General features: G+C 35.9%; 1 protein-coding gene across 2 annotated transcripts in view; it reads left to right on the forward strand.

Moving 5' to 3' along the window:
• LOC150110651 (uncharacterized) overlaps positions 1–22,463 on the forward strand; it is a 368,437-nt gene that overhangs the window by 243,494 nt on the left and 102,480 nt on the right. For both annotated transcript variants that reach the window (XM_090400018.1, XM_090400012.1), the window contains exons 10-11: positions 11,915–11,995; positions 19,395–19,460. In XM_090400018.1, coding sequence (XP_090256144.1) covers positions 11,915–11,995; positions 19,395–19,460 — 147 coding nt within the window. The remainder of the gene's footprint in view (positions 1–11,914; positions 11,996–19,394; positions 19,461–22,463) is intronic.

The following is a 22,463-nucleotide window of genomic DNA, read 5'->3' on the forward strand; positions in this document are numbered from 1 at the left end:
TTGTCGTGATGCTTGATACTAGAGTTTGTTTGGATAATAATATACAACTATTTCCTCATGATGCAAAGTTAGGAAGAAATAAGGGACATGACTGATGATGCATTAATTTGAACATATTGCTTGTATGGAGAAATAACAATGAATGTTAGTTGAATGTTGCAGCATGCTAAGTTGTGTATTTTGCACTGAGGACATTGCAAGTAATGTATTAGATCAGTGATTTTCAACCTTTTTCATAATATGGCACACCTAGACTAGTTATTAAAATTCTTCACTAAAAATATATTCTTTTAATTTTTTTGACAATCTGGCAAAAAATAGGCATAATTTTGATATTAATAATAGTAATTACTTAGGCCTCACCTATTCCCTATTAGCGAATAAAAGGCATTAACTGATTTATTTTAAAAAAAGTAGGCCTGTGTAGCTCAGTGGAAGTGGTGCTTGCGTCCTCTGCGCTTGGTCGCTCGAAGTTAGACCTAGGTTGAAGTCTAGTTGCCGTTAGAAGTCTAGGAGGAACCTTTTCTAAGCCTATCTTTGAGCAGTTCCTGAGTTAGTCAATCTCTATCACGGGCAAGCAGGTTTTTCGTCCCGTAAACTCAAGAAAATCGACCGTAGTACCCACATTATTTCAGATGATAACATATCCTTTTAGGGTTAGGCACCAAGACATGGCAGCACTTGTTTGCTGATCTCTTCTTCAGTAGCTGCCTATAATTAGTGATAGACATGGGCCAGCTATCTCTGATTGGCTACTAGTGGAAATTGAACTGCCCACTCAGTCTCCAAAAACTAGATAAAGGCCTCGCCTACTCCCTATTAGGGAATAAAAGGCATTAGGCGATTTAATTTTTAATTTTATTTTTTTAATTACTTATCCTTTTTGCTCAAAAAAAATGTAAACTATATTTTTGACATTTTGAGTAAGAAAAACAATACTCAAAATTATTTAAAAAAATTTTTTTGATTTTTTCAAATGAATATTAAATGTTAAATAACATACTTGCAGTTAATTTTAATGAAATTTCTGAACTTGATGTTGTTTCAGAATGTCTTTTTTTGCGGGGTCGAATTTTAGATAGGCATACTCTTAAATCATCTTCCAAGGTTTCCAGCTGCGATCTATATGTTTGTTCTTAATAATATTCATTGCAGAAAAGTTTGATTCGCTCAAATATGACGTGGAGAATGGAAGAAGTACTTCTCTTGCTTTTTTGGTAATATTGGGAAATTCACTTCTTAGAGATAACCAAAACGAAGTAGTATCTTTGTTTTGGTTATCTGTTGGGTGTTTTTGTTTTAAACCTCTGTCATTTCTTATATCTGTTAATTCATTGATTGCATAATCTTTAAATTTCCCAATTTACATGCGCTTAAGACAAACGGATTTCTTATCCAATTGAAGGATGGTATATCAAATGATGGAAAATATTTTTCAATATTTGTATTTAGTAATCTTAAGTTTTGTAAAATTAAATCTATTAGATTTTCATTCAGATTGCATTTTTTGTTAACTTATCGCTAAGAAAATCTAATAACTCAGATTGTTGAGTTGTCAAAAAAATTAGAATTTTCTCTTTTAGTTCATAAAATCTTGATAAAACTCATCCAAGAGATAACCATCTCACTTCTGTATGTATTAACAACTGCATGTAAGAAGCTTCCATTGAGGAGCATAGTGCTGTAAATAATCTCGATTATAATGGCCTGGCTTTTATATAATTATTTTTTTTGTAATATATAAAAAAATACTCGTCTAGTATTTTTTAAGCTTAGGTACCAATGATTTTGACGCTAGTACTTCTCTGTGGAGATAACAACATGTAAAAATAATTCTAGGATTCTTATTTTGAACAAGTGTAACAAATCCTTTTACATTTCCTGACATCGAGTTGGCACCATCCATGCAAATACTGATGCAAGAATCCCAAGACAAGTTATGGCAATTAAAGTAATAATCAACAACATCAAAAATATCTTGGCCCTTTGTTGTTTCCAGAAGTGGTCGACAAAATAAAAACTATTCTATAATATCTTCCTTATAAATAAATCTACTGAATAGCAAACGTTTCAAAATTGTTCAAGTTTCATGCTTTTAACCACGCTGATAACGGTAAGTTATCCTCTTCAGATTCGCACTCGTATTCCGCAAGACCGGCTTTCTTAAAACAGTTTTGTATCGTAGACGATGACACCAAATTCCAAGCATCACTCATTAAACGTATTGCATGAAGTACACTGATCTTCGAGTCGTAAGCATAAGCATTTTCCACGGATTTTTCTCTGCGTTCTATCAGTTCCAAGACTAACAGATGACGAAAATGGGATTTAAAACATCTAATTATGCCTTGATCAAGTGGTTGCAAGACAGATGTCACATTGAGTGGCAAAAAAACAAGTTTTATGTTTGTTAAATTAGCCACTACAGGATGGGCAGGACAGTTGTCTGTCAATAACAAAATTTTCCGGTTTTCACTGCAAAGATTTTTATCCCACTTGCAAATTTCATTTTCAAAAATTAAAGATGTCATCCAGGCCTTCTTATTCGCTGTATAATCAACGGGAAGTTCTTTATGTTTTTAAAGCATCTAGGCTTTGCCGATTTTCCAATTAAAAGAAGCTCTCTTGTAATTGGAAAATCCTTCTTATTCGCTGTATAATCAACGGGAAGTTTCTTTATGTTTTTAAAGCATCTAGGCTTTGCCGATTTTCCAATTACAAGAAGCTTTCTTTTATCACTACCGGTCATGTTTGCACAAACTAAAACTGTGAGTCTATTTTTGATAAGTTTTCTGCCAATGCACTTTTCGTTTTTAAATTGAAAAGTTTTATCGGGCGTTAAATTATAAAAAAACCCTGCTTCGCCTGTATTATAAATGTTGTTGTATTCATACCTTCGTTTAATGTCTGGCCATACATTCTTGATCCAGTCAGAAACAACGTTTTTGTCAATGGACAACGCCTTGCCACTTACTTTTGCGTAGACAATATTGTTTCTGTTCTTAAAGCGACCAATCCACCCATTGTTGCATTTAAAATCGCTCTAACCAAGTTGAACAGCAAATTTTACGGCTTGAACTTTCAAAATTAGTCCGCTAATAGGTAAGCCAGCAGTTCTTTGCACTTTAAACCACGAAAGAAGTGCTTCATCAACGTCGCTTTTATTACACTTTTTAAGTTTTTTACACTTTCATAAATTGTTTTCAAAAGCTTTCAGAGTCAACTCGCAATTCTTCCAAATTGTTGATATTGTAGATGGGGACAAACCACACTTCTTTGCTACTGTCAGATTTGATTGGCCACTTTCCACCTCCCGTGTAATTTCTACTTTTTCGGAAACTGATAAAATTTTCCGTTTGACTCCCGACATTTTTCCACAGCCAGAAAATGCGTACGTACAAAAAGTCAGTAAAGGAACGACTAACGTGTATTATTCGTTCATTATTCCCATGAAACGAATTCATAATAAACATGAAATACATGCATTAAATCAAATGTAATTCAAATATACCTTCAAAATTATTCGTTATAAACGTGAATTCGCTGTAACCATGATTGTTATAACCGAGTTCTACTGTATGTATATGTATATATATACAGGGTGTTCGGGATAAATTTGACAGTTTCGTAAGGAAAAAGAAAATCTTCTTTGTATCTATTAAATTTAATGAATTGACAAAAAAACATTACAGGCAGAGTTAATTACAATACTATCAACAAGATTTACTCAAAATAACCACCATTAGCATCGATCACAGCTTCAATTCTGCTTCGGAACCTCGAACAAGCTGATGCTACAGTCTCCCTGGGAAGGGCCGCAAAAACTGTTTTAATTTTATCCATTAACTGGGCTTTTGTATTACTGGAAGTGCGATTGGTGTCTTTTTCAACTGCGCCCCATACAAAATAATCCATGGGGTTAAGGTCTGGGGAGTTTGGAGGCCAAACATTTGGACTGGTGAAGTCGTAGAAATTTTCAGACAACCATTTTTGACTTTTCCCAGAGGTGTGGCAAGGGGCCGAATCCTGCTGCCATACATACGGCCTACCATTGGCTACCCTTGTTATCCAGGGCTTGACTACAGTTAGCAACTCCACGAACAAAGCCCGAATTCCAATGCCAGGGTTCTTCAACACCTGTTCCTGCAGATTTGCGAGGAATTCTGCTGTACGAACGCAATCAGATCGTCTGCTAGGGATCTTTCTTCTTGCTACATCCTCGTAGTCACCATTGCAAGTCTCTAGTTCATGCCTGATTGTTTTTACTGTATTCAGGGAGCATTGGGCAGCAGTCGTAATATCCTTATTTTGATGGCGGGCACGAATCATCATGATACAAGTTATTCTCTTCCATGATTCAGGTGGGTTCCAGCTATCCATCCTTTCTGACATCTTTTATATGAATGAAGAAGGGTCCAAACTTTTAAATGAAGAGAAGTGTGTGTTAATACATGTAACTTACGGAAAAATATAATTAATTATAAATATGTCAAATTTATCCCGAACACCCTGTATATGTATGAATGAATGATCATTAACTCGGTTAACATACATATTTTTTAAAAGAATTGAATGACTAGAACCGAGATTTAAGTAAAAAGGTTTTAATATTAAAACTCTACTAGTTTCGGCTAGTAACAGCCTTCATCAGGTGACATTATAAAAGAAAGAAAAAAGAAAAAAACACTAAAACACTGAAGCTTAAATAAACTAAGAACATCATAGAGAGTCTCTATACATAATTAACATTAAAACGTTGTGGTTGTATTTAAAGCTGTTCTTTCGTTTGTGGTATTGTTGGGAAAGTACATGCTAGTAGCATCTCGTGAACGCCAGTACATGATTACAGCTGAATGACTATCTGGCAGGTTGTAGCTCAAGTTATTATTTAGATGAACAGGATTGAAGATGATTTCCCCAGATTCTATGATTTTTCTCTCTAGTTCATCATTGCAACAGAAGATGTTAGTAGATTTTCCCCAGCAGACTTTGTGACTTTGGCTTTCATCATTAGGATTAGCCGAGAAAAGGATATGACTTGATAATGCACTGGCTCACTGTCTCTTGTAAGTAATGTGTCCCTCATGTGTTCTTCCATACGCAATTCGACAGATTTGTCTGTCTGCCCAAAATAAGGAATATCACAATCACATAATATTTTGTATACACCAGGGTATTTGAGTTGATGATGACAAGGTTTTAGGTGGCTTTTTGGTCCCTCCTCATAAGCTTGGAATAATTTCCTCCTTGGGACATAGAGCCCGTTCTCTTCTGGATGACCCAAATGAACTTCTTACAGAAATAAACCATCTCAAAATTTCTTTCAAAGTTAATGGATATTCCAAGAGAATCATTGAAAAATTCCTTCTTAATCCTCCTAGACATCACTCAGAAGAAACAAATAGATTCAAAGGCAATATTTCTATTCCTTACGTAAGTACAGCGTTAAGTTGTTGTCTTTATTGCTGTTATATCGATGCTCTATATTTAATTATATCCTTTCTTACTTCAACCTCTTCTATCAAAATCCTACCGCTTGCGCTATTATGCTATGTCGCTGCGCCATTGTTATGTGGCCTTTCTCTTTTATATATTGTTGTGTTTCCTTTTTTTCTTTTATTATCTTATTCTTATTTTATTTTAACTTTTATCACGTCTTAGTGTTAATGTTATCAAATCCTTACATTCCTTCTCTTAATATATACTTATCGTCAGGTCTGCGCCTTTGTTCTATCATACTATTCTTTATTCACTTTATTTTTGTTCCTTACGTAATTTAACTTTCTTAGGGGCCCCCAGAAATACCTGTTCCCTGAATACTATGAGCTATCCTATTCACTCAGGCAAATTTATTTACTGCGCCAGCCTGGGCCTTAAGGGTAGAGTTAAACTCATCCTCAGAATAGTCATAGGATATCAGGTGCTACTAATAATCTTAGCTAAAATTCAGAAGCCTTAGGTTTCCTAGTTTATTGCAGTCATGCCCTACTACTCTTAATTGGGATATCCCCGTGCATGCATACAATCACAGGTTCGTATTTTATGAAGGGTCAGTCAGCATGATCAGAAATACAGACATGTAAAGTATCAAATAAATTTAATGAACTCATTTTGCAATGCAATACAAAATTAAGACAATTATTAATTCTAATTTAAACTTCTACTTTTCTCTCACTCTCTCGTTCTTAAAATAATTAAGCATTGATTTCTAAATGTTAACAAATTAAATATTTCATCATATTTTACATTTTTATCTACAACTCAATTTGGTCACTTAGGCATTTAGTACATTGATAATCTTTCTCGAATGAATTACGACAAAATCTCTATCTAACTGAAAGTTCTTAAAATTCGTTTCAAAAGGCATAGAGTCATTTACATAAATCACAGTTCTTCACACTTCCTTCTATTACAAGTTTAAGATGCACTCTTTTCGCACTGTTAGTCAATTCTCAAAAGGGGTTAGAACATGTGAAAGTACTTATCTACTCTTTATCGGTTTCTTTCCGTCCTTCCTCCTTTGTTACGATTCTGACTATCTCGATTTCTTTGCCACGTGGGATACACGTGCTCTCCTGAGCCGGGCGCTATTTCTCTGCTAAGGGTTTACATCAACGATACTTCTCATTGACGGCCTACATTTGATCTTGCCAAACTCTGCTGCGGTGCCATGCCGGAAAAGTCAGCTCTTAAAAATAAGAGCTGAACTGCGATGAACACTTGTAGCACACGGAGAGAATGCAGGAAAAAAACAAACGGGGGGGGTTCAATTCTGTGTCGCGGGTTTTATACGCTCCTCAAGAGCACCACCTTTCCGAGTTTGAATTTCTTTTATCGTCCTGCCTATTGGTCTCCAACCGGGTGACTTCACTGATCAACATACGGGACTTTCTATTTCCATGAATGTATGCATCACGATATTTTCTTAGATGTGATGCCCGCGGGTGCTTACGCTGCTCTTGTAGCATTAGGGCGATCTTTGCCCTATGTTGCTGAATAACTTGCATTCTTTCACTTGTAGAAAATCACTAATAATTTCTCTTATAACTGCCCCTTTTTGCTGACTTACATCTATACTTGACACACAGATACATTAATTTTAACTCACATAATTCAAAGTTTAATATACAAGATGTTGTTTACAAAAAAAAACATAGTTATACTGTGCTAAAAGATAAATATGCATATTTATTTTATGTTCACTGTTAGATTCTGGAATGGTGACGTCATGTAAAATGAGGTTGCCTATTTTAGATCTAACAACAGTTTCACATAAATTAGCAAATGTTCTAAGAAAATACAATATCAGAACCTTGTTCACTCCACTTCCAAAAATCCGTTTCTTAATAAGCCACCCAAAATCTTGTCATCATCAACTCAAATACCCTGGTGTATATAAAATATTGTGTGATTGTGATATTCCTTATTTTGGGCAGACAGATAAATCTGTCGAATTGCATATGGAAGAACACATGAGGGACATTACTTACAAGAGAGAGCAAGCCAGTGTATTATCAAGTCATATCCTTTTCTCGGCTAATCCTAATGATGAAAGCCAAAGTCACAAAGTCTGTTGGGAAAAATCTACTAACATCTTCCGTTGCAATGATGAGCTAGAGAGAAAAATTGTAGAATCTAGGGAAATCATCTTCAGTCTTGTCCATCTAAATAATAACTTGAGCTACAACCTGCCAGATAGTCATTCAGCTGTAATCATGTACTGGCGTTCATGAGATGCTACTAGCACGTACTTTCCCAACAATACCACAAACGAAAGGACAGCTTTAAATACAACCACAACGTTTTAATGTTAATTATGTATAGAGACTCTCTATAGTTCTTAGTTTATTTAAGCTTCAGTGTTTTAGTGTTTTTTCTTTTTTCTTTCTTTTATAATGTCATCTGATGAAGGCTGTTACAAGCCGAAACTAGTAGTGTTTTAATATTAAAACCTTTATACTTAAATCTCGGTTCTAGTCATTCAATTCTTTAAAAAAAATATATATATACAGGGTGTTCGGGATAAATTTGACATATTTATAATTAATTATATTTTTCCGTAAGTTACATGTATTAACACACACTTCTCTTCATTTAAAAGTTTGGACCCTTCTTCATTCATATACAAGATGTCAGAAAGGATGGATAGCTGGAACCCACCTGAATCATGGAAGAGAATAACTTGTATCATGATGATTCGTGCCCGCGATCAAAATAAGGATATTACGACTGCTGCCCAATGCTCCCTGAATACAGTAAAAACAATCAGGCATGAACTAGAGACTTGCAATGGTGACTACGAGGATGTAGCAAGAAGAAAGATCCCTAGCAGACGATCTGATTGCGTTCGTACAGCAGAATTCCTCGCAAATCTGCAGGAACAGGTGTTGAAGAACCCTGGCATTGGAATTCGGGCTTTGTTCGTGGAGTTGCTAACTGTAGTCAAGCCCTGGATAACAAGGGTAGCCAATGGTAGGCCGTATGTATGGCAGCAGGATTCGGCCCCTTGCCACACCTCTGGGAAAAGTCAAAAATGGTTGTCTGAAAATTTCTACGACTTCACTAGTCCAAATGTTTGGCCTCCAAACTCCCCAGACCTTAACCCCATGGATTATTTTGTATGGGGCGCAGTTGAAAAAGACACCAATCGCACTTCCAGTAATACAAAAGCCCAGTTAATGGATAAAATTAAAACAGTTTTTGCGGCCCTTCCCAGGGAGACTGTAGCATCAGCTTGTTCGAGGTTCCGAAGCAGAATTGAAGCTGTGATCGATGCTAATGGTGGTTATTTTGAGTAAATCTTGTTGATAGTATTGTAATTAACTCTGCCTGTAATGTTTTTTTGTCAATTCATTAAATTTAATAGATACAAAGAAGATTTTCTTTTTCCTTACGAAACTGTCAAATTTATCCCGAACACCCTGTATATATATATATATATATATATATATATTTTATATTATTGTGCATTATGGAAAGAATCACTGTCCATACTGGTTTTGACCTTTGTTGAGGTCTTATCAGCACAAAGCTAGAACTGTGGAGATACTGAGAGCACAATTAATTACACAAGTCATATTTTTCATATGTATAATTAAAAGATTTCTCCTTTTTTCCAAAAGTCATAGGAAACATGAGGAACATAAAATTCCTGATGTGTAATGTCAATAGTTGGTATAGAATATCGTCAGAGTACTGCATGATAAAGTTTACAGTAACAGATTTCCTCTCTGCTATTTTCCAGGCTGTCCAATATTGTCTGATCTTATATTTTGGTCTTCTAAGCCACTTCTAACTGCATCAAACCACATAGATAATGGTCGTTTTCTGGACTTTTTATCCTACCATCTTGGTAACAAACACATGCTTTACTAGTCTTTCCTCTACCATCCTGTATAAGTGGCCATTATGTGTTAGATTAGCTCAGCTCACATAGTCTTGAATGCTAATAATGTCAAGTTTCTTCCTAATATTTTCAGTTTTAATATGATTCTGCCATCGATGCCATCTTCATTTTGCTAACTTTTCTCAAAAATCTCAGGGAGGAATTTATTGGTGGACATAAAGCTGTTGATGAGTCAAGGATAGGTATGGCAATTAGGAATGTGACTGATATGCAGCACTTGGAGATTGATTTAAGTATGCTAGAGTTGTTAGGCATATGAAAATGGCTGTCAGTTCACTATTAGTAAATGTAAAGTCACGCACTTTGGTATCTTGAGATATGCAGTGGCATATTATATTGGCAGGATTATGCTAGAATAAACCGACCAGACTAGGGGTCTTGGAGTTATAGTTGATAGGAAGTTGAAGTTCAAAGGCCGTATAACAAAGATTGCAAATACAACTCAGAGGGTAGTTGAAACGTTGAAACAGCAATTGAGTTATAAGGAAGTCATTTTGCCTCTCTATAAGGCTTTGATATGACCTCACGTGAACTATTATGTGCAGATCTTGGTGATGCAAATATAGGAGCAAAAGGGTGCAAAGGAGTGTGTTAAAGATGATATTGGGTGGAATGTAGGTTGTGATGATAGATTTAGAATTTGTGGACTGCAGACACAAGCAAACAGGAGAAAGAGAGGAGAGACCTCCAAACTTCTGAAAGGGTCGTGTAACACCAGTAGATAGAATTTTTCATTTTGTAGAAAGGCAGGGAGAGAATGAATGTGGGAAAGAGGATGAGAGCTAGATTTTTCTCTCATAGAGTGGTATGTGATTGGAATGGCATACCTTTTGAGAAGGTCAGTGCAAGTAGTATGAATGAATTCAAGAAAGGTATGGCAGCTGGTCCAGGTGATGTAGATGTTTGACCTCCCTAGATGAGTTCCTGACTCCTGGGGATCTACATTGATGATAATATTGAATTCCTATATATATATATATACACACACACACACACACACACACACACACATACACACTATCTGATCAAAAGTATCCGGACACCTACTCGAAACTATAATCAGACTTTTCCTGTGACACACTTTCCAGTAGTGGACATTAATATAGGGTTGGTCCACCCTTTGCTTCTATGACAGCTCTAACTCTACTGGAGAGACTTTCTACCATGTGTCGGAATGTCTCTGGAGAAATGACAGCCCATCCTTCCTGAAGAGCTGTAGCCAGAGCAGTTTGTGATGTGGGTCGTTGGGGTCTGGAGTGAAGTCGGCATTCTAATTCATCCCAAAGGTGTTCTATGGGATTCAAGTCAGGGTTTGGCTGGCCAGCCAGTCCATTTCTGGAACATTATTGTCCACAAAACATTCCCTCACAGACCTTACTTTATGGGAGGTAGCATTGTCATGCTGATACAGACAATAGTCATCACTGAATTGATCTTCTGCCATAGACAGTACGCAATGGGTCAAAATGTCCTTGTACCCTCCCACATTTAGATTTCCATGTAGTTTAACGAGAGGGCCAAGTTCATTCCATGAAAAACACCCCCACACTGTAACTCCACCTCCTCCAAATTTCACTGTTGTCACTACACACACTTGCAGAATCATTCTCCAGACATTCACCACACCTAGGCCCTCCCATTGGACTGCCACATAGTAAAGCATGATTCATCACTCCAAATCAAATGTTTCCAGTTATCCACTGTTCAGTGACGCTGCTCTTAAGACCACTGCAGGCGCTGCTTAGGGTTACAGGAGAAATGTTTGGTTTATGGGCAGCTGCTCAATCATGGAACCCCATTCCTCTTAACTCTCAATGCACAGTCATGGTGCTGGATGGAGAGTTAGTAACGTGAACTCCGGGGTGATTGTTTCACTCAGTGTCTGGAGATTTCCATGAACACCTTCAACACTCGATGGTCCCTCTCTGTCATTAAACGCAGTGTACCCAACCGTGGTTTTGTTCTGGTTGAGCCTTCAGGCTTCCACTTCATAATCAAGTCACCAACTGTTGACTTCGGCAACTTGAGGAGGGTCGAAATGTCTCTGACAGATTTCTTACTGATGTGGCAACCAATAACTAGTCCACATTCGAAGTCACTGAGTGCCCTTGACCTACCCATTCTGCTTGTACTTCTTATCATGAACAATACACAGCTCCGTGCCCCCGTTTATACCAGTAAGTGAATTTGTAGTGACATCTAGACGTCAGTTTACGAATTACAGAGGGGTGTCCAGATACTTTTGATCAGATAGTGTATATATATGTGTGTGTGTGTGTGTGTGTGTGTGTGTGTGTGTGTGTGTGTGTGTGTGTGTGTGTGTGTAATTATATAAACTTATGCATTATTGTTCATCAGAATTAGGATTTTATTATATATTATTAATAATCATTAAACCTTTTATTATTTTTATGTAATTCTATGTTTTAGTTTAAAAAAATAGTCATAAAACATTTCTTTGAATAATTCAGATAGTATTTATAGATAATTTTATTATAATCTTCTCAGGTTATCTGGATTATGCACAGAACTAGGTGACAAACCAAAATCCAAATGGGGAAACATACATACAGCATGTCTCATTTATATGTAAGCCTTTTTAAATAAAAATAATGTTTGCTTTTCTGTGAAGTTAAATACTTATGTTTTTGTGATCATTAGTTATTTTAACAAACCCCTGATAATTATCGAGATCAAGAAATTTTGATGAAATACGAGGGTGGACTGAAACGTTCTCAGCCTCAACCATAGATGGCAACACTATTGGGAAGCATTTTTTTCTAAGTTGGCACATCTGTTATAAGCATCGATGTGAAATTACAAGTCATTCTATCAAGTAGCTTCTTTTATACAGATGTCTGACCAAAAGTGTTGTCTGTATCCCTTGAAATGGATAAAATTGAGTATTGCGTTTATAAAATTCTTTGTAAAAGAAGGTTTAACACCAAAAGAAATTCATTCAAATTCATAAAAGTTTATGGGCTCTCATTTCCTTAATTTTTGACAATTAAGAAATGGGCTGCCAAGTTTAAACGTAGCCGTACCAGCCTTGAAGATGATCCACGTGAAGGACGTCCAAAAAGTGTAACACCACCAGAAATCATTGATCAAGTGACCGATATGGTATTGGATGACTGGTGAGTCAAAGTGCGTTAAATTGCTCAGATTATAGGCATTTCAAAAGAACATGTAGAATATATTTTGCATGAAGAATTGCAAATGAAAAGCTTTGCTCAAGATGGGTGCTGCACTTACTCACAGCAGATCAAAAATGCACTCGCATGAAAATCTCTGAACAGTGCTTGGAGCCTTTAACAAGAATAAAACTGATTTTGTGCATTGATTTATTACTATTGATGAGACTTGGATTCACCAGAATCCAAACAGCAGTCAAAACAGTGGACAGAGGACGGTTGTTCAGCACCAAAAAAAAGACAAAGTCAGTTCCATCAGCAGGAAAGGTCATGGTATCGGTGTGTTGGAATGCTAAAGGCATTTTGTTTATTAATTATCTTGAAAAGGGTAAAACAATAACCAGGGAATATTATTCCAATCTTTTGAACAGACTAGATGAAAAAATTCGTGAGAAAAGACCCAGTTTGCAGAAGAAAAAATCATCTTTCATCAGGACAGTGCACCTGCCCACAAAGGTGTTTTGGCAATGGGAAAATTAAGGGATCTGCACTATGAATTGTTGGAACATCAACCCTATTCCCCAGATTTGACTTCCTCTTCCCAAAACTAAAAATCTTCCTCGCTGGACACTGTTTTTCTTCGAATCAAGAGGTGATTGCAGCTGTAGAGGGGTATTTTGCAGATCTTGCTGAGAATTACTACAAGGACTGGATAATGGTGCTGGAGCATCGCTGGAATAAATGTATTAGTCTTAAGGGAGATTATGTTAAAAAATAAAAATAATTTTGAAATTATAAATTCGTTTTTTCATTGTCAGGCTGAGAACTTTTCAGACCACCCTCTTATATGACTTCTGCATTGATTCAACTTTAGTATCTTCGATGAGACCTCAATAAAGGTCTGAGTAGTGACATTTCTCATAATGTGCAGCATTGTCCAAAAGGGAGTGTGCTGTGTATTATGGGATACTGAAGCAGTTGATGTGAAGTCACCCCCCCCCCCCATATATACAAGCATCCTAGTCATGCAGATATTTCACATGCAAACTTTGTTTGTTAACACTGGGTAAATGGATAAAAGAGAATATAATTTCTTGTCATGTATAATTTACTTTTGCAACCAGGGTGAAACAAAAAAGAACAACTGCTTACAGCCATATTTATTTAAATTTGAAGAATGTTGTATTGCTGTGGAGGATTCCAGGAACAGTCTCTCAGATTTCTACCAGCTTTTGTATAATAGATAAGTTTTTACTCATGGGATCTAGGTGATCTGTGTCAATGGCGTGGTCTGACACCTCAGAACAACTGTTTGCAGGTGGAAGACATAATAAAAAAATGGTTTGCTACACGTAAAGGAAATTAGAATTTATTAACAACTCCTATATATTTCATCCACTGTAACATAAGCATCATTCAGGAAGAGAGCAAAAAGAATTGGTTACAACATTCAAAATATTAACACAGGAATAAATCAAACAAGTGTATACTTCCGTATGTCTGTCACAGCTGAGTCAATGATAAAATCACAACTATACCTGGTTCCCTGGAACTCTTAAAAGTTCTAGGGAATGGTATAGTTGTGTAATTCAAACTTAATAAAATAGTAATAATAATAAACAATAATGAAAAATAAGTAAATAAATAAACAAAATCTATGAATAATTTATGGCAGTTACTTCCTAAAACTTGGTGATAAGCATGTAGTATGTTAGATTAAGATTATAATGATGATAAAGGGCAGGGGCAGCCAACCTTTTACATTCCATGCAGCAGTTTTTTCATGTACAAGTACAGATGTGCCCTACAACTCTTGTACCCTTAAAATCCCCCAGTAAAAATATGTTAATATAGACATACTTAATATAGACATGATATATTGATTTAATATAAAAACAAGATTCTTTGTAACTCAGACCCAAGCACTAGTTTCAGTTTTCCTTCTATTTCAGCCTGATATTGTGTTTTATAGTGTTTATTAAGATCATGTCTTTTATTATGTGAGAAAATGTTCACAACAATGCACAAGTTTTCCTGACAGATTCACTATAAATAAGAACTCATTTTCGTGCTGTTCATTAAATTCATGGAAAATTCATGGCGGGATTCAAACCTACAGCCTTTTTGGCTAGAGAACGGATACGCTAACCACTCGCAATCAAGCCGGCTGTTATTATTAGCTTCACTCTTTTCTCCAAATTTCTTCACATTTCTGTATATCCAGGATGTATTTATGTCAACTGTTCTCTCTGATAATTCAAAAGAAGAAGAAGAAAAGGAAAAAACTTCTACTCAAACCTTTTATGGGACCATAGACACAAATAAGTATCTTGGTATTATTTCCCATTTTGAAAATTTCCCACTTCACTCTACATGAAATTGCATGTTGGTATTCACAATTATGCATGAAAAAAGTTTATCTACTGTTATTCTTTCTAAAATCCAGTTATGTGACATCTGGTTTCTTGAAAATGAAATTAATTGAATTAAAGAACAGAAAAAAAAAAGTTATTACTATAATACAGACTCCTCCAAGGAGTCAGGCTCATGAAGTGTGTGTGTGTGGGGGGGTTTCTAGGTCACATGGTACCTCAATACCTATCATATCATTCTTTAAAAGCAATCACTGAAGATGCATTCACAGCATCGATCGACTGGCAGTTCATTCATCACACGCCATGAAAAGAACCCGAACTTCACATGCTTCCTAATAACACTCTTACTCAATTTTCTCCAATCTTCCATGAGGTTAAAATTTCATCTGTGTCTAAACTAGAAGGTTGACTTACCAACTTTTATGTTTCTGTCATATCTCTATTCTTTTGTTAAACTTTGAAGATGACATTCTCTTGGTCTGCCCTCATATTCACAGTTTCATAGGCTAGTTATCATCTTGGTTATCTTCTGCTGGATCTCCAGTGAACCCAGGTGATCATATCTGGACACAGTAGTCAAAACATGGTCTTCTCAAAGCCTTACTCCCAGTGGTTAGACAGTCATCAGATTTTCACTTAAGAAAATAGTCAAGAAATATTGGGAATATAACAATGATCTGTATTTAAATTTTGCAGATCTGGAAAATGCATATGAAGTGTGCCAAGAGAAAAACTGCTAATATGCTACAGTTTAATAGTATATAAGGGTGGTCTGAAAATTCTCGGCCTAACAATGAAAAAACAAATTTATAATTTCAAAATTATTTTTCAACATAATCTCCCTTAAGACTAACACATTTATTCCAGCGATGCTCCAGCGCCATTATCCCATCCCTGTAATGGTTCTCAGTAAGATCTACAAAATACCCCTCTACCCAGCTGTAGAGCTGCAATCACCTCTTGATTCGAAGAAAAATGCTGACCAGCAAGAAAGAATTTTAGTTTTGGGAAGAGATAGAAGTCAGAGGGAGCCAAATGTGGGTAATAGGGTGGATGTTCCAACAATTCATAGTGGATCCCTTAATTTTCCCATCGCCAAAACACCTATGAGGGCAGGTGCATTTTCCTGATGAAAGATGATTTTTTTCTTCTGCAAATCAGGTTTTTCTCATGAATTTTTTCGTCTAGCCTGGTTAAAAGATCGGAATAACATTCCCTGGTTATTATTTTATTCTTTTCAAGATAATTAATAAACAAAATGCCTTGAGTATCCCAAAAACACCGATGGCATGATAATGGAACTGACCCGCTGATGGAACTGACTTTGTCTTCTTTGGCGCTGAACTACTGGCTTTTGTGCACTGTTTTGACTGCTGTTTGGATTCTGGTGTGTAATGGTGAATCCAAGTCTCAATCCATAGTAATAAATTGACACACAAAATCAGTTTTATTCTTGTTAAAAGGCTCCAAGCACCAAGCAAGTTCAGAGATTTTCATGCGAGTGCGTTTTTGATCTGCTGTGAGCAAGTGCGGCACCCATCTTGCACAAAGCTTTCTCATTTGCAATTTTTCATGCAAAATATATCCTACACGTTCTTTTGAAATGCCTATAGTCTCAGCAGTTTTGCACACTTTGACTCGCTGGTCATCCAATACCATATCGGTCACTTGATCAATGATTTCTGGTGGTGTTACACTTTTTTGAACACCTTCACATGGATCATCTTCAAGGCTGGTACGGCCACATTTAAACTCGACAGCCCATTTCTTAATTGTCGAAAATAACGGAGAAGAGTGCCCATAAACTTTTATGAACTTCAAATAAATTTCTTTTGGTATTAAACCTTCTTTTACAAAGAATTTTATAACCGCACGATACTCAATTTTATCCATTTCAAGGGATACAGACAACACTTTTGGTTCAGACAGCTGTATAAAACAAACTACTTGATAGAATGACTTGCAATTTCACATGATACTTGTGACAGATGTACCAACTTGGAGAAAAAAAAAACTTGCAGATAGTGTTGCTATCTGTGGTTGAGGCCAAGAACTTTTCAGACCACCCTCATAAATGGGATATTATATGGAGCAATACATAGTGTTTATTTGAATTGAAAGTAGCAGTTAAAATTAAAGGAGATACAGGAAGATGGTTCAATATGAAATCAGGTGTAAGACAAGGATGCACTCACATGCTCTCTCTCCACTGTTATTCATTATCTATATGAATTACATTATGAAAGAAAGTAGCATTAAATCTGATATCAAAATTGGTTATGTTAATCTTAGATTTTAAGATTATATAAACTTGGAACTTATCAAATATGCAGGACTTGAATTCTCACTCAGGTTACTTAACTTTTATAATATGATCTGGAAAGAAGGAAAATGCCCACAAGATTGGGCCAAAGCAATAGTTATTCCCATCTACAAAAAAAAAAGGACACAAATCTGATTGTAACAATTATCGTGGAATCAGCTTACTTAGTACCTGTTATAAAGTATATGCAAAAATCTTAGCATATAAACTTAAACGTATAGTAGACTCAAAATTAATAGAAGAACAAAATGGATTCAGAAAAGGCAGGTCTTGCATATACTCTGCATTTACGTTAAAATTATTAATTGAAAAACACAGAGAAATGAACATAGAAAGACACATAGCTTTTATAGATCAGTCATAGTCACAGAAAAACTATGGGAAATCCTAGAAGAATATGAAATACCAAACCAACTTTTTAGAGCCTTATATAATATATATCAAGATAATAAAATATCTGTGAAGTACAATAATTCAACATCAGGCTGAAAACCAATAAATCAAGGAGTACATCAGGGTTGCCCTCTCTCACCAATTTTATTTAATATATACATAGATAAAATCATAAAAGAATGGAAGAAAACTAATGAAGGAGGATGCAAGATAAACCGTAACACCAGATTAGCTGCTCTTCTTTTTGCTGATGACCAAATAATCCTTGGAAATAATGAAGATGAACTACAAAAATCATTCTTCTTCTTCTTCTTCTTCTGCAGCTTCTCCCACTTAAGTGGGGTCACTGTTTGTTATGAGTCTCCTCCACACCTTCCTGTCTTGGGCTGTAGAAGAAGAAGAAGAAGAATGATTTTTGTAGTTCATGTTCATTATCTTGAATCCTCCTTCATTAGTTTTCTTCCATGAAAAGTGACAAAATGAAAAGCAGCGAAATCAGAAAAAAACTTGGAATTACAACTCCCTAAATGAAACAGTTATTTGTTATAGAGAAAAATGGAAAAAACACATACTAAGAATGAATAGAAGCAGAATACCTAAACAAATTCTAAATTACCACCCAAAAGGTACTCGATGTAGAGAAAGACCCTTAAAAAGACGGAATTGAGTCCAGAACAGGCCACTTGGCCTAAGCCTGGAAAGGAAGAAGAATCTTAGATTTTTACTTTATGCAGATGATTATACCACAGGAAACTTGGGATGAAAAATGAGGAAAAATTTGGCATTAAAATGACAAAAACGGTGAAAAAAGCAGGAATATGGAAAATATCAACTTCATCCTGAATCTTAAACAAATAAAATATTTCAGCTATTTAGGCACAATTTTTAGTGAAGATGGCAAATTAAATGTGGAAATAACAGAATAAGCAAACTGGTTTAGTGAGTCACCTGGATAAATTTACATTGAATAATAGAGAATAAGAGAATACATTAATAAGAGTTTTGGAGTTTTGCCAGTGAAAATCCAATGAAATTTCGGTCGTCGTTGTCCAGTAGCATCCTCTAAAAAGAGGGTTGCAGCAGATGAGCAACTCTTCTCCATTTCTCTCGGTCTATTGCCTCTGTCATTCTTAAATCAGTCCATTCCACGATGTCATTAAACAACTCTTTGGTTTTCCTTCCACATCTTCTCTCCCCTTCAATTTTCCCTTGTAATATAGTTCTTGTCAGATGTCCTGAGGAACCTCTCAGAAGATATCCTGCAAATCTGGTCTTTCTTTGCATAATGTTTTTAAGCAGTGTTCTTTCCATCCCAATCTTCTTAAAACTTCTTGATTTGATATACTCTTTGTATAGCTAATCTTTTCCATCCTTCTATAACACCACATTTCAGTAAGATCAATAAATTAAATTTCAGTAAGATCAATAAATTAATTATTTATGTTTCTCTGATGTTATGTATACTCTGAAGCACTGGTATGAAATTAAGAAAATTAGTATAAGTTATAAGAAATAGATATTTTATTGTTTGATAAATGTGTGTGAATGCTATGCGATTTCTTAAAAACAATATTCTAAATGCATCCAGTAATATATCTATACATGTTCACTTTCTTGCCATAAATAAAAAATGGGTGGGTTGTGTTAAAACATTTTTAATTAAGTTTTCAACTTTCACTAATTATTGCTATAACATTCTGTATTGTATGCTATTAGTACTGTGAAATGTTTGAAGAAATAACTTTTTTCCACCCCCTTTCCAGGCTATACAATCAGGTAGAAGAAGAATATGAAATTGATTGGGATGCATTGTATGAAAATTTTAAAAGGTGAGTTTAGCAGATTTTCACTATCTTCTTCTTCTTCTTCTTCTGCAGCTTCTCCCACTTAAGTGGGGTCACTGTTTGTTATGAGTCTCCTCCACACCTTCCTGTCTTGGGCTGTCACCACATCCAAGTTCTTCATCTTCAAGTCCTCTTCTACCAGCTCCCTCCATCTCTTCTTTGGCCGCCCACGCTTCCGCCTTCCTTGCACATCCATCTGCATGACCCTTCTTCCCACACATTCGTCCTCCCTCCTAATCACATGACCAAACCATCTCAACCTTGCCTCCTGTATTTTCGCTCCTAAGTTCGTAACTTTCACTGTTCCCCTGACATAGTCATTTCTCAGATGATCCTTTCTGGTCACACCGCACATCCACCTAAGCATTCTCATCTCTGCTACTTCCATCCTGCTGATGTTATTTTTCCTCAGGGCCACAGTTTCTATAGCATATGTCATAGCTGGCCTCACTACTGTCCTATAAATTTTGCCTTTCAGATTGATTGGCACCCTCTTATCACATAACACTCCAGCCATCTCCCTCCAGTTCCTCCAACCTGCTTGTATCCTGCATCCCACTTCCTTCTCACCTCCTCCATCTTCTTCCACTGTCGAACCTAAGTATCTAAAGTCTCTCACCTTCCTGATGACATTTCCTTCCAGCTCTAGGTCTGTCTCCTGGCCACCGCCCACTGCGCAACACATATACTCTGTCTTACTTCTGCTCAGTCTCATACCTCTCTCTTCCAGTACTTTTCTCCATCTTTCCAGTTTAGTTTCTGCTTCTTCTCTTGTATCTACACACAGCAAGATGTCATCTGCATACAACATTGTCCAAGGTACATCTTCTCTCACCTCCTCTGTTACCACCTCCATCACAATATTAAACAGAAACGGACTTAATGCTGACCCTTGATGCAAGCCAACTGTTACTTGAAAACTTTCTGTCTGTCCCAAACAGGTCCGAACACTTGTCTTCACATTTCTGTACATTTCCTGCACCAACCTGACATATTTCTCTGGCACCTTCTTCTCCCTCAGACACCTCCAGACTTCTTGCCTTGGCACTCTATCGTATGCTTTCTCCAGATCAATAAATACCAGATGTAGCTCCCTTTGTTTCTCTCGATATTTTTCCATCATCTGTCGTAACCCAAAGATAGCATCTGTTGTTGATCTACCAGGCATGAAGCCAAATTGTTCCTTTGCAATCTCCACCTCCTCCCTCAATCTACCATCAAGAACCCTTTCTAGGATCTTCATTGTGTGGGACATCAACTTTATTCCTCTGTAATTTTTACAGTCTTGTGCATCCCCTTTACCCTTGTAGATGGGAACAAGAGTACTCTCCCTCCATTCCTCGGGTATATTTTCCTGTTGGCAAACTTTCATGAACAGGTCCCACAGCAGGTCAATTCCCTCTTCCCCCAGTAACAGACTTTCACTATATCAAACTGTAATGAAGGACCACAAGAATAGTTTGTTGTAATGGTGAGTTTGCTATAGCAAATTTCCTTTAGCATACGATTGTTCCTTTGGAGCTATCGCCAGGACTTTTCAATAGTTTGTTGTGATGATGGCTGTAGTGAGAATTGACTTTACTCAGACTCACATAATATCCAGAAAGTTCTGTTCTCCTAAATACAGATATCTCCTTTTCAAAAGTGTATTTGGTTCCACATTTGATCCTCAAATGTAAGATAATTGCTTTGTGCATGGAAGTTTGTTTGTAATCGTTTAAAGAAATATTTTCAAAAATTAAAAAAGAATGCAGCCTTTATCGAAATGTTTTTACATTTGCTCACTATCCAGCTCCAAACATATTGAAGCAACACTTGTCATCCTCTACTTTCATTTTTTCTATCACTGTGCTTTGGAACAGACTTTCCCAACACAGTTTTCCTCCAGATCATTCATTAAACATATTAATAAGTTCTTTCTTTTTTCTTGATCACTTGCACACAAAGCTGATTTGTTATCCATTTTGCAGCCTCTTATGTGTAGGATGGATATTTAAAAAAGTAACATGGTTTTCAGAAATTCTGCTCTCTAATTTGAAATAAAGAAAATCATGATTAAATTGTAATTAAGTACATTGAAGTGTTATTAAAAACCTAAAGATTGAGAATGCAGTATTTCTTAGAAATTCATTTAAGGCCTTGGGTAATCATGATTTCATGGAATTTACTTTTAAAGGGGTGTATTACTGTAGGATACTATGTTAGTCCAATTAATATTTCATTATTAGTTTTCTGTTCAGTAATTTATTTTTGAATCTATTATTTAGAATCCAGAGGAAGATGAGGAACAGGTCTTCATCTTCCTCTGGGCCTTTTTCCTGTCATTTTTTTTTAACATTCTGGTGTGAATAATTTGGATTGTTCAGTTATAAAAAATTCATTTTTATGCCTTAAAAAAAAGTTATAATGATTTCAAGCATCATGAAACTGTGTCAAAAATATAAAGTTTCCCAATAGAAAATATTTAAACAGTTTTAGAGTTTAGTGCTTTAAAAATTTTAAATGGTTTTAATTTCCCAAACAGCACGATGAAAATAGCTTTCCTATCTTGAATTACATATTAAGATGTCAATGCCAAGTTTCCTTCCTTCAAAAGAATTGATATCATTGATTTAGTAGAGGTAAAGTGTGTTAGCCTTTAACCACTTTTGTTATCACACATGAAAATGTAACACTTGAATGTAACTAATCAGATTATCACTTTGCCAAAGAGTCATCTTTCTCTAAGGTCCTAGAAGTATAACCCTTTTGCTTTTATAATTTCTTAAGAAATTTCAACAATAAAGAAATTTGATATCACAAATTATTCTTAATTTCTCATCTCATGATCTCATCTTTGGTACACCTTGGTTAGGTATATCTTTTTGGATTTTGAATGAACCTGCAATTGAAGATTGTGCTGACCAAATTATACTCTGTGCTGTTTTACACCACAAATGCAATATGATAGTACAGTATAACCAAATGTTGTTTGAGTGGGGAGTCACC

This window comes from Typopeltis vanoorti, chromosome 1 (assembly GCF_054136105.1).
Source record: "Typopeltis vanoorti isolate ZY-2024b chromosome 1, IOZ_Tvanoo_1.0, whole genome shotgun sequence".
NCBI classification, from domain to species: Eukaryota; Metazoa; Arthropoda; class Arachnida; order Uropygi; family Thelyphonidae; genus Typopeltis; species Typopeltis vanoorti.